The sequence below is a fragment of the Leptonotus elevatus genome, chromosome 14 (genome assembly GCF_054856555.1).
Source record: "Leptonotus elevatus isolate MCC_2025b chromosome 14, RoL_Lele_1.0, whole genome shotgun sequence".
Lineage (NCBI taxonomy): Eukaryota > Metazoa > Chordata > Actinopteri > Syngnathiformes > Syngnathidae > Leptonotus > Leptonotus elevatus.
Genome location: NC_141252.1, coordinates 10,170,148 through 10,183,940, shown reverse-complemented (window position 1 = coordinate 10,183,940; position 13,793 = coordinate 10,170,148). Strand labels below are relative to the sequence as shown.

The 13,793-nt window shown below is 38.4% G+C and overlaps 1 protein-coding gene across 2 annotated transcripts in view; it reads right to left on the bottom strand.

Moving 5' to 3' along the window:
- The window catches only part of LOC147162903 (unconventional myosin-VI-like), a 43,351-nt gene extending 29,686 nt beyond the window's left edge, over positions 1-13,665 (bottom strand). Inside the window, exons 1-11 of one of the 2 annotated variants that reach the window (XM_086094903.1) lie at positions 13,455-13,665; positions 9,950-10,096; positions 5,535-5,604; positions 5,387-5,460; positions 4,896-5,025; positions 4,076-4,181; positions 3,882-3,937; positions 3,696-3,793; positions 3,451-3,615; positions 2,203-2,283; positions 641-821 (exon numbers count right to left, since the gene is read on the bottom strand). In XM_086094903.1, coding sequence (XP_085951029.1) covers positions 641-821; positions 2,203-2,283; positions 3,451-3,615; positions 3,696-3,793; positions 3,882-3,937; positions 4,076-4,181; positions 4,896-5,025; positions 5,387-5,460; positions 5,535-5,604; positions 9,950-10,066 — 1,078 coding nt within the window. In that variant the 5' untranslated portion in view covers positions 10,067-10,096; positions 13,455-13,665. The remainder of the gene's footprint in view (positions 1-640; positions 822-2,202; positions 2,284-3,450; positions 3,616-3,695; positions 3,794-3,881; positions 3,938-4,075; positions 4,182-4,895; positions 5,026-5,386; positions 5,461-5,534; positions 5,605-9,949; positions 10,097-13,454) is intronic. The other variant, XM_086094904.1, reaches the window with a different exon arrangement.
- Between the last annotated feature and the right edge of the window lie 128 nt (positions 13,666-13,793).

Sequence of the window (13,793 nt, the reverse complement as noted above, 5' to 3'; positions counted from 1 at the left end):
GGAAAAACACACAATCTGTGATAGGAAAGTAATCATTTTCCTACTTGGTTTAATCCTCACAGTGGATTTTATGAAACTCTATACCTATTTCAATTTATATATTCAAAACAAACAAACAAATAAATATAAAAATCATGTTACGTTTTATTGAAATATAAAAGCAAATATCTACAAGAAAAGGTAAGATATAGATGAACAAAATTACCAATACGTTTTATTTCAATATGAATATAAATTTTACTATTGAAATAAAAACTGAATAACATATTTCAATGTTTAAATATAAATTGATTAATTTGAAAACAAAACTCAATAGAATGTAAAAAAACAACAACAACAAAAAACAATACAATGTATTTAAAATATCACAATTCACAAATAATATAAATTTAAAAAGAACAATCAGGGTATTTGCAAGTTTAAATATGCCAAATTCAAATTGAATATTTTATCCAAATAACATTTGTAGTATTTTTATATCCGTCTGGTACTACATTAAATTAGTATGAAACTATTTTACAGTGCTGTAGAGGCTTTCAGGTAGCAGTTCTTCATACAAACTACATCATCTTTGCATAACAACATTTTAACATAGTCTTATCATTTTTTTAAAATCGAAAATAAACTCCATCTGTCCAACCTGAGCTACTTCCCGTTTCCTCAAAGTCAATGTTGCCGAGGTGCAGGACGCCAGCGACCACCCTAAAAAGGTCCAGCTTCTCTGCGTCATCCAGACCAATCTTCTTCATGGCCATGCACATCCTATTAAAGTCGCCCTGGTCGTCGAGAAGAGGGTCCTTCAGTGCGCCCAGCTTCACATGCTGCGGACAGAAGCGGAGGAGATACTGATTAGGAAAATAAAGTGTGTGAAGGTTGTACTTAAATGCCTTCTTCAGCAGTCTACATCCAATGTCTAAATAGAACACACCAAACACACTCCTTCAAAACGGACAAACTTCTACCTGAGCTTACAGTTCATGTATGAATAAAGTGTGAAATGTGATGGATTAATCACACAATCACAATTAACAAGGTCAGGTCCATAAGGGGCCTCACTGTTAAGTACCCCTAAGGAACTAAAGTTGCATTAGAAATTTAAATGCCCGATAAAACCAGAAAAAGCTGAATAAGCACCAAACGGCATGCACATTTTTCATGTTTGTAGTATAGACAGCAGCATGGCAAAAACAAACGCTCCTTCTACTTTAAAATAAATAAATAAATAAATAAGACATCACCTTGTTGTCCTTTACATCACAAACATGATGTGGGGCAGAGAAATAAATGATTAGGTGACTTAATTAGCAATGCACTCATGCCAACAAGATGTTAAATCATAGCAATTGTGTAAAATAACAAGGTGAGGAATAATAGCAATGAAACTAAAACATATCAAATCCAACATTGACATGTAGAGCATAAGGACGACCATTTGACTAATGGATTTTAGGGAATATTAATAATTCAGCAATTCATTTTTAATTTTTTTGATAATCTGATGGGAAAACCGCTTTCTCTCAATTTTCTGATCACATGGTTCCACGTCAGTGTTGTACAGAGCATAATAATTTTGCCTGGCGGAGTTAGGCCATAGTTTGTGAAAGTGGCTCAGCTTCCCATAACTAATGTCGCGTTGGTCTTCTTTTGATAGCAAAAAGATGAGTATGAATCCAGAGTGCACCTGCTGATTGGATGCAGGTATTGCACCCTATTTTGCCGCAATGCAAAGCGTAATGAATCTAACAATCTATTCCGCAAAAAATTCAACATGATCAGTTAACTTATAACTATGCCAATTTCTAATAGGGCAGAATAAATGATTCATTTCACATTTCTTCACTATTATTCGGAAAGGAATGTTTTGTTTTCTTACCATTATTTTACCATATAATGTCCCTCTGTTTATCATGAAATAAAATACTCTACCTGAATTTATTGATGGCGAGCTACATACTGTGTTCTTTCAATTGTTTCAAGACATTCGGTTCCACGTCTCCTCCGGGCTTCACGTCAACAAAAACAAGTGTTCCTGTCTGTGTTATACATCACTCACCGAATACATATTGAGCAATGTTTTTACCGTTGCTTTTGATATTGTGCTCACAGCATTCAGAGCTTGTCGGTATAACAATTTGGAAAGGATAGCAGGCTTTTTTTTCTTTTTGCAAAGTGAATACACACAAGCAGTGAAATTGACTTTACCTCAGGACTCTTGCGGTTCTGCATGATTTGCTTATCGGAGTTTGTGCTGGCAAAGTATCTGGTGCAGCCTCGGTTCAAATACTGCAACGCAGAAAGAAAATAATTGCAAACATTCGAACACAATTATCCTAATTAATTAAATCTCAACTTAGCATAAACGCATTTCAGCCTTGTGGGAAAACCTAAGGGAGATATTCCTATTGATTGTCACCATGAGAAAGATTTTCTCTCTTGCCTGTTAATATTGCCTCTCACAGTTGACTGGAGGGCAATAGTGTGAGGTAATTGCCTCTGTTGATGTTGCTGCCACCTTTGGACCGGATTTAATGACAAGTATCTAAACTAAAAGAATTAGCAGCTTGTTGCTGTTGCTCTTGTTATTTTAGCATGCACAACGACGTGTTGTGGCTGGGATGAGCATGTTTAATATGGTCTATTGAGTATGCGCCCCCTGAGCTGATTATTGCATTAAATCATATTCAATTGAAAAATCATGTTTTCAACCAAATTGGGAAGACTTGGATTAAGAAAAGAACTGTATGAAGATAGAGCAGGCTGCACACTGTGGTGGTGGTTAGCACCTCTGCCTCACAGTGAAGAGGTTCTCGGTTTGAATCTCATTTTAGATCATCATGTGTGGAGTTTGCATGTTCTCCACGTTTTTGTGAGTTTTCTGCGGCTATTCCAACTACTTTCTAAATCCTAAAACCTAACTTAGTGTTGTAATGATGTAAGAGTGAATGTTTGTTTGTCTTAATGTGCCCTGTGGTTGGCTTGAGATCAGTCTGGGGATTACTCCACATCTTGCCCAAAGTGAGCTGGGTTAGGCTGCAATGAGGACGAGCAGAATGGGAAATGGATGGCTGAAGATGACATAAAATGTACCACTCTGACATCTAGTGGTCTATCACAGAATTGACAGCCCACCTCCACTCCCTTTCAAACGAGCTACATGATGACAGTACTTTTATGACGATAAAGTAGCAATGAAACACGACGCTGAACAGTATCATCCACACAATTGATAGATGGATGAATTATTAATATTTCAAAAATAAATTCCTAATTTTAAGAAACAAATTGAGCATAATATGAGGATTTATTTAATACAATCTGAAACAGAGGTGGCATTAAAAATATGACTTATATTGCTATAAGTATTAATTGTGCCCCCCCCCTCATAAATCACTTTAATTTTCGGCGTGGCCCAAATAGGTTAATGCAAATGTTATTAATGAATACACTGACTCTGAAGCTGTCTGGTGAGTCGAGGTGTAGTTTTTTCTTGATGTCCTCAGATGCTCCAGCACAAAGCCTGTAGAAGATGTGGTAGTTCCTCTCGTCGCTACTTTGCATGCAAATCCTGGACTTCTCCAGCAAATAATGGGAGACAAATCCACCCACAACTGCATTCTGGCAACATGAGAGGAAAACCATGCAGATTCAATTTTCTGTCTACTCACAAAATAGTCTGAGCAAGAAGATCTCATCACCTTCTCGTTGAAATGGATTTCAACAAATTTCCCAAAGCGACTACTGTTATTATTACGGACTGTCTTGGCATTTCCGAATGCCTCCAGGAGGGGATTTGCTGAAGGGGGAAGAACATAACTGTGTGGTCAAGATCACACTGGCATTCTGTAGAACATTGAGTTCTTTTGTTAAGATATTTTTTTTACCTTCAACAATTCTCTCATCAATATCTTGACCACTTCCATAAGTTGTGGTCAGATATCTACAGGATGGAGATGCAGTTAAGATAACAAAAACAATGGCAATGCAAACCAAAAGATAAAAACAGACAGCATATAAACTACACATTTTGAATTAAAGTAACGGGGGTAGGAGGGCATCTTCTCGTTAAGAATCATACCTGAGAACAAACTTGGTGTTTTCGGTTTTGCCAGCACCCGACTCACCAGAAACGATAATAGACTGACTCATTTTCAGAACCTTCATGTCTCTGTAGGCTTTGTCAGCTAAAGCAAGTGAGAAAAACACGTCATCCAATTAACTTTCTGTGCCAAAAAGTGGAATAAATAGCATATTAATGATCTGGTAATTATTTAGTTGTGTGGCCTATTAAAAATAATTCCATAAATCAACATTAGGTTGACTTTGCGTTCCAAAACCCCGCATGTTATACAGCAGTGACATCTCCAATTTTGAAAATAATCAGTTGTTGCTGGTTGATTTCCAAACATTACCGCAGTAGGAACTTCAAGTATAAAGTTATTTAGCCGATTCAAAGCTCAAACTGACACTACCATAAAACCTTTGTATGAGCCATATGTTCAATCAATCAATCAATCAATCAATCAATCAATGTACCAATATTGTGCAGTCAAGTGTATTTATCTGTATCTGTTTGGTAAAAATAATTTGTGTCAAGTACTTTATTAATTGTATTGCTCATATCATAATTAGCATCCTTATTTCGTCTTATTTTATTTTGAAGTGAGTTCCATTTCCAGTTATATGGTAATCATCGCATCTCTTTCTCATTACTGGTACCATAGTTTTGAGGCATCACAAAACACATCAAAACTTAAGCCACAGAAAAAGTTAAAACACATATGATTATATTTTATACTTGATTAAAGTCATCACTGCTTTTTTGTGTGAGACTGAAATGAAATACTAATTTTACAAATAAATACACAGACATTTTTTTTCAAGGTGTGAACTCTCACCTATTGCATAGACATGTGGCGGCTGAGTCCCCAGAGACTTGCCCCGGTACACCTTGATGGCTTCAGGGCCGTACAGTTTGGGGATGTCATAGTAAGGATTGACAGCTATCAATATATTGGCCACAAAAGTCTGTAAAATAAACAATAAAAGGCAGATTAGAGAGACCCAGAAAAATTATAGAATGTTTGTGAGACAAAGCTGTTAGAGAAGCCAACGTGACATTTTCTTGCCTCTCTTTTCGCATTTAGCAGCTGTCCCTCATTTGCTAAGTGATTGACTGGGATTGCTATACTGTTTGACAGTCATTCAGTCAACCTCAGTTAACCGCCTTTTCCTCTTTACCACCCGGCATGTCCCCCCCTTGGTTAACGATAGGAATCCTCTTTCTAGCTCTGCCTTCTAACCTGCAATGCACACTTGCAATGCAAAAGTTGTGAGTTAAAGTGGTATGTGATCATGTGATGCCATTAAGAGCGGAAGGAAGACTTACATAGATATGTTCCTTATCGTATCGCACTTTAACGTTGTTTAGTAGAGTGGCTTCATTCAAATACATGAGTGAGCCTGAAAAGACAAAACAATTTTTTTTACTATTTATATGACAATAGGTTGAGAGCTGAACACTAAGTTTAACTTACAGTTGTCCTCCACATGTTTGTTGACGTCATCTTCTGCTGGAAACACTTGGCTCATCGGCGCAAGGAATGTCTGGAATGGGATGGGATAAGAATTGATACACTTATTGTTAAGAATTCAGTCCATTGTCCAGTACTGTATTTGTTACTAAGTAAATTTAATCAGCATGTACAGACGCTTCATCCCTGTGCTGCCACCTTTGGACTGTCCTTTTGTGTTTCACTGGTGCAAAGAAAGTTTTGAAATGACAAAATCACAAACAGACTGTGTTCAACTTTGGAGGTTCCACTGTAATCATTTAATTGATGATGATTAACTTTCCATAATCAAGTCAAACAATCTGGACAAATTAATCCATCTTTAGTCTGAAACATGGATAGTTTCTAACATCGCATACATGTGACAGTCTTGTTTGCTATAAATAAGAATAATTCCTCTTAGGTTCTGAGTAGCTAATGACAATACACAATGCTCATTAGAGTTCTGGAAAATGGCGCAAAATTAAACATAATCAAAATCGAAGCTAAGCATGCATTATCATAAATCATTCATCATGCTTTAATATCACAGAGATGGCATCTGGAGGAATACATTCCCAGGCATGTGACATTCTATCTATTGTGGAGTGTTAATGAAAATAAACTCAATAGAAGAAGCCAGCTGTGAGATAAACAAGGGCAGACATGGCACGATGATGAATAATTTAGTGTGAAGTGCAACACGATCTAAACACCTGACTGACTGAGTGAGCAAATGATGATTGCACTTTGTTCTGGTCTAGTGGGAACCAATAAAATTGATGCATTATTCAAATAAGCCAGACTCTAAATTTAATATTCCGTCTGGACCTGTAAAACACAAAGTAACTCAAATTGCCATAAGGCATGTAAAATTGAGAGTTGTCCACAATTTTTAGGAAAAAAAATGGCCTTAAATGTTGTTTACATTTGGAACAGATCATTTCAAATTGGATCGATCTCAATGGGAAATGCAGTTTGGAGAGTTTGACCAGTATCACAGATAGTGTTGGACCTTCAACATAACCAGTGCTGGAAAAGTTCATTTTCTGTGTGAACTAGCTCAAAGTTCAGTTCACAAATGTTATAATTAACTCATTCATAATTCAACATTTTGTAGGTTGACTGTCTGTTCCAAAAACAAAACTGTTCATAGTTTTTGTTTTTTCTTCAATACGTTGCTGTGAGCTTATTAACTCTTAAATATTGGCATTTTTCCATTTTCTCGATCACTGATCCCTAGTTCCCAAATACGGCAGTTAGTTACCCACCTACATATGAGGGCTTATTTACTGTGTGCTTATCCGATTTTTCTCATGGAAACCTGAACAAAAACAAACTCTTGTTCGAAAACCATTGACAGACCCCAGTATGAGCACATTCACAAAAATGTTCATTAGGCAAAAATGCACTACATTCAGTTCGTATTCGCCCAAAATATGAACTAGTTAATGAACTTTCATAGTTTCGTTGAGGTACAACACTGTATAACAATCAGACCCAGCAACATGATTGCAAAGAGGATCAACAAATGAGGGTTACCTTCATTTTCCTGTTTACACACTCTGCACTGATGCAGTTTATTATCACAAAACAGACTGGAAGCACACACAGAAATACAATTTGTGTACTCATTCTACTAACTTGGCTCGAATCTGCCATAATAAACGCCACATGACAGATGTCTAAGCAATAAAATTGACATAGAAGCGGCATCCAGGCCGACGGTTGTGTACTCAGCTTAGCCACTAATGAGCTCGGCACTGCAATAAAGAGAAAGTGAAAGAGACAAACACTGAATGGCCCTTTCATTCCCTCACTGAATGGGACATAGTTTATGCTTTGCACTAAAGCATAAACTGATGATCAAATTCATGGCCATTCCAAGCGAGGCTTCATTCAATGCATTCCATTAAAGAAACAAGTAATTTCGGTCATAACAGAGCGGTTCAGTGCGATTCATGCTTTATAATTATGCAGTCAGTTGGGTAAGGAATTTGAGATGCTTATTGCCAGTACAACACTGTTTCTGGTCAAATCTAATTATTTTGACGTAATGGAAAAGTCAACCCCCAGATTTGACAATAATATGTCTAAACATGGCATTCTGATGAATATTTGTTTGTGGAATATGAGTTAAGCAGCCAAATCAACCTGTTTTTATCCATCTCAGGGGACTTCCTTTTTGCCACTTGCTGTCAACTGGAAATTACATCACAGTTGCTCAAGAATCAGGTAATGACCAATCACGGTTCAGCTGCGGAAAACAGGCGAGCCGTGATTGGACGTTACCTGAGCCCTGATGCTGCATTCGAGGGTGGTCGGTTCCCAGTTCCGACCTGAAAGCCTTTGAGGCGAAAGTAAACAACCAAAATGGCGGATAGTGATAAATAGTTTTTTATTTTGGTCCCCAAACTCATTTTGACCGCCAGCAAATTTGCCTTCTCACAATGTTGCTTCATTTATTGTTTTGTCTTTATTCATAAGCATTTCATATAGTTCAGTAGTTCACCGTATAATTTCATGCAGGGAGATAGCGGCATACTGTCACGTACGTTGTGTTACGTGGAGTTATGTTGAATAGTTATGAATGAAGAAAGCTATCTAGTTTTTTACTGGAGTAAATTGTGTTTTACCATTACGGTCTGCGTTTCCAAAGGGGTCGCCATTGTAGTGACGTCACATTGTAGTCCGTCGGTGAAGTCAGGGTCTTTTTTTTTTCCCGACTTCGCAAGTGGGGTTTCCGAGTTCAAGGGGGCGTTCCCGTACACATTTTCTGGTTTGAAGTCGGAAAAGTCAGACTTCCGACCATCCTCGAATGCAGCATAAGCACCTGTGCTGCCATGTTCAGTCAACAGATAAAACGGTCCCCCAATGGTAGCCCTTTAAGTCCGAGCGCCCCCCAATTGAGTCCTCTTGAAATTGTGTGAAACAATGCACTAATCATGAAAGAATATAATGATGTTGTATATCAAATTAAACTGCAGAACCGGGGCTACAAGAATATATAAGCCATTTTTACATTCCAAAAACACAGCTCAATTGCCAACTAATTTAATTATCAAACATCGAAATCGGTATTGCGCCTAACTTGGCCCTCCTGCTGTGCTACTTCATGCAAAAGACACAAGTGTTTTTTGTGTTTTGTTTGTTTCGCATTTGTGCTGTGTGCCATCTTCATTTACATTTAACCAGTAACATATATTACACATATATTTACACATCTAAACAAATCTCACAAGTGTTTCCTTTATTATGACACAATAATTATTCAAATAGGCCTTTATGGTTTTATTTTGGGTATGTCATTTTCGAGCAAAAGCCTGAAAAATAGCTTAGTGATTAAAGCGCTCATCGGAATACCATGTATACTGAGAATACCAACTTGTTGTGGCGGCCGTGGCTCAGAGTGTAGAGGCGGTCGTTCAGTAACCAGAAGGTCAGCTGTTCGATCCCTGCTCTCCCCAAGTCATGTGTCGTTGTGTCCTTGGGCAAGGCACTTCACACACATTGTCTCCAGTGCTACTCACACTGGTGTATGGAAGGTGCGAATGTTTGGTGGTGATCGGAGGGGCCGTAGGCACACACTGGCAGCCACGCTTCCGTCAGCCTGCCCCAGGGCAGCTGTGACTACTTAAGTAGCTTAACGCCACCACAGTGTGAATGTGTGAGGGCCTGAATAATGTATCCATTCCATTGTAAAGTGTCTTTGGGTATCTGATTAGATAAAAAAGCGCAATATAAATCTGATGCATTATTATTATTAGTGAGGCTGCATAGAACATATTATTGTAAAGAAAATGTATGGGTTGATTTCCCCTCTAAAAATGATTCAGGTTTCCACAGGAGTGTGGTGTAATAAATCAATATGGTGTATTTCACAGTTTGACCTGACCCAATTCGCCTATTCACAAATTTAGTTTTGGAACCTAGCCCCGTTATCGCTGAGAAAAAAGTATTGAAAGTGTTACATTGGCACCATCTTGTGGAATACTGCTGTTGTTGATGGGTTTCATTCGTTGATGATGTATTTTCATCTGCATTTGAGATGCCGTTTTGTTTAATACTGCTGTAAACATGCAAGACATGCACGCTCAGGTGTAACAGGTGGCCTCTATTGTCTAATGAGCAGCTCTCTTATAGGCAACGCTATCAGACACCTGCTGCCTCCACCTTTATTTATTCATGTCCGTGAAAATGTTCTCTCTCTCGCATTTCATTTATAAGACATTGTTTTGTTGCCACCTTAATAACAGTGGGAATATTGGTTCATACTTTTGTCAGAGTGAAATGTGGTTAATCATTTAAAAATGTGATTATTATTTTGTGTTCATTGTTACATTTGAATTCTCGATCATCACATCACAAGTATTTGTGCATTTTTGTGTGCAGTGACCCACCTTGCCCTTCTGGCTCAGCGGTTCTATGGTGAGCGCGTCGGCTCCGATGTCGACAATAGTGCCCAGCTGGAACCCGTCTGCGGGGTGGGGGGCCCACACCGGCTTCCCATCCTCCATGGCTTAGCTGCGGTCAGCACAGTCTTGTAACTGAATGCGAGGATACAAGAACACTCGCTGTTACAACCAATGCACTTATTTTTTGCTTCCCTTCTTTGGCTAAACAAACACTGATAATGGAAATGTGAAAGGACAAGTTGTCATTATTGACCAATTCCACCATTTGAGCGTAAAACAATGAAATATTCGAGTGAGATCCTTCAGACCTTCTTTTTCTTCCCTTGATGGTCTATGAGGAAAATAATTCCATTTGTATCATTTGTGGGATAATCTCTCATTTTATGTTACGAACTGTTGCTTTAATCCCAGTGTTGTATTGAGCAGATGAATGCTCTAGTCCAGTCTTAACTTCTTATTTTATCTGTTTTGCTTTTACCAATGTCAACAAATGTCAAGTGACATTTGTGTGTGACTTGTACTCAACGAGCTCATTGGTTCTCTCCATGAACCTGTTGATTTCTTAGCAATCGTGAGAGAGGATTTTCTTGGAGCTTGATTTGACTTGGCTCCTTAGAGACTTTCAAATTAGGACAATGTCTTTGCTTTTCTGTCTGGGTTTGGTGAACAAAATACAGCAAGTAATAATAACCCACAGCTAAGCAGACGTTTAGTTGTTTCAGTACAATGGGATATGTTATGAACCTCATCTTAAAGCTTTGCTAAAGTTGTGGCTTGGTGTCCAATATCACACACTACAGACAACTTCTATTAGCTTGATGAATTCTATTAAATTCGGTAATACAAAACATGACCCCAGAATAGACTACAATCAATTGGATAATAAATGTCGAAAGTCTCACCGAGCGCACCGCTAGTGTGAAAGTTTTACATCAATGCCATTAACAGCTTCCGTTAATCTTAAAACAACTACATCACTGCTAAAACCTGACGTTATGCTGGAGTATCCAATTAGGTGAGAGATTGTGGTCAAATGTCAAAGGGGATCGGTGTTGCAAAGTGCTGGCACAGCCTTCAAACAGAAATTAATTCAGCAGGTTTCAACTTACTCAGCAGATTCAGTGTGAGCAGTAACTTGTAGTCCATTTTTGTCCTTTTCTTGGGGACATACAGTTATTTGAAGTACAGTGCAGTAAATCCACATTTATTTTTGCCATCTCTTTGGATGTAGTGTACTGCACATATATATCCAAAATTAATCTGGATACCACACTAGCCACACCAAATACATAATAATGCTTGTTCAATGATGATATTTGTTGGGTTGTGGATGGAGTTACATTACTTCAGGGGTGGCCAAGGTCGGTCCTCGAGAGCCATTATCCAGTCTGTTTTTCATGTTTCTCTCCACTAACACACCTGATTCATAATCAGGATCGTTATCAGGCTTCTGCAAAGCTTGATGATGAGCTGATCATTAGATTCAGCTGTGCTGAAGGAGGGAGACATGGAAAAGAAGCTGGATAGTGGCTCTCGAGGACCGAATTTGGCCACCCCTGCATTACTTGGCTAAAAGGTTGAGAACCACTGGTAGGCTATATACAACTGTTCAGACTATTCACATATATGTTCCCCCTTCCTCAAAAAAATTATGCTTAGAATGAAAAACAAACAAACAAACAAACAAGTGACTGTAAACTCTCCATTGTCTATTAAGGAAATGTGTTGTAATGCCTACGCAGAGTGCAGAACAGGCTAATCTACTAATAATTTAAATCATTTAAAGACTGTACTATAGTAATATTGTTTGAATTGCTAAACATTGTTTTGTAAAAATGCAGCTACACATCTTGGCCTGGTTTTATCACACTCAGGTGGTTAGTAATGATTGAATACAAATACTTAAATCAATAACATGACATTACTCTTACTTTTTCATTGACCTCCACAACTTCACATTTGTATTAAGAAGTGACGTGCCACAGAGTCAACAGAACTGTAGTGGAGGTCAGTAACACTAAACATATTTCCTCTGGAACAGAGACTACAAGTAGATGAAGGACATTTATCACAAATATGAGCTTCGTAACAAAGTCCTGCAGCATGAGCAAGGGCAAAACCAAAAAGTATGCCAGAACAGGATAAGATAACAGTTTTTTCTCTTCCCCTTTTGTGTTATCTTCAACCTTGTAAAGTTAGATCAAGGCTGAAGACTTTCAGATTTCCCACAGGTGTCTACTTCAAATACTCAACAGAGTCATTACGTATTTGGCATGGGGTGTTTCTCTGAGGGGCTTTATTTGTGCAAAACCTGGTGTCAAGATGGCACATCTTATTTTATTCTTGGTTGCTATCAATAATTCAATGCAAAAAGGAGTCTGAATTAATTGTTCCCTACTTAAGTTTCCATCACATTGTCACATATGACATTCTGTTCATTAGCACCTGCGGAAAGGCTGTAACGCCATGCCAATGTGTATTTTGCTTGTGATGTGTTTTATTAATTGAGTGATTTGTATTTTTCCAACTCTCTTCCTGTCGGGTTGGTGTAAAGGACAAAAAAATATATAATTCCCATCAGATTTGGTATACTTGGGGATGCTAAAGATTGAGAACAAGATGATAACAAAATGGCCTGTAAGGATTTGTACTACTAAGGTGACAGAAAATGTGCCTTCAGTTTCTTTCATGTAACATGCCACATTAAAGGAAAGCCGTCCAACAATGTGGTACAGTATATGACTTTAAGGAGGGCCTCATCCTAAAAGTGGCATCCTGAATCAAATGTGTCGGCACGCTGCACACGCCGCCTTAAATCCTATTAGTATCTGACCCTAATCCTGACAATGGAGGCAAGAGAGGCTTCGGGGGGGAATGCTTAAAACCTAACAAATAAAAAGTCAAGTGATTATTTGAGTAAATGCAAATCAATGGGACATGTCTGGTGCTGTGATGCAGAGTGAGAAATATGGATATAGTGCCTGACAGGAACACATACTCTTGTTTCCTGCCTGCTACTTCCTGTTCCCTGCTGGGCACAGGCACATGGAAAATGTATCAGGATGAAGACAGACCAGCACACAGGTTGTGTGTGTGTTTTTTTTTTAGGTGTATATCTTTAAAATAGAATAGAAAGTCCATCCAAGACAAAACAGATGATTAAAAAAAAAGCACATTATTGAATACCATTTCATGAATAAATAATAAATAAATAAACCTTTTAGACAATGTCAGGAAAAAAGGTTCTCAACACACTGATTGAAGCAAAGTTGAGCACCCCTCTATCCGTAAGCCCCTCAAATCTCCTGCAGCACCCCTGGGTCGTTCTGACGTCATCCTAGTTTAAAAGTAGGACTTCACGTAAAGTAGTAGCCGTCTATCCCAGACTAAGAACAAATATGAATTAATTAAGCTATAGTGTTGTTTTAATTTGGGTAAGTAAATTAAATCCATTTGCAAGATGATCAAGTTTAGTAAAGTAGTAGCCTACCTGTTGCTGCGACTTTCCTCCAAATAAAAACAGGGGAATTTACGTAAGTGCGGCGCTGGCGACTACTTCGAGTTCCTTCATTCGGATGTGTGACAACCGCAAGTTTTCAGTGCCACCGATGTCCCCCCAGGACTGACGGAGTACGACCTGAAGTCAAGGCTCAATGGATGTCAGGCAGGCAGACAGTAGAGCAGAGAGGAGGAGAGATAGCTCGCGGCCACGGTGCGTTTAGGTGCGGCTCGGAATATCTTTTAGGTCGTTTGAACCTGTGGTTTTACTCCCACCCAAATATCTCGCTGGGATATTGATAGCAAATTAGCAACAATTTATAGTAACTCG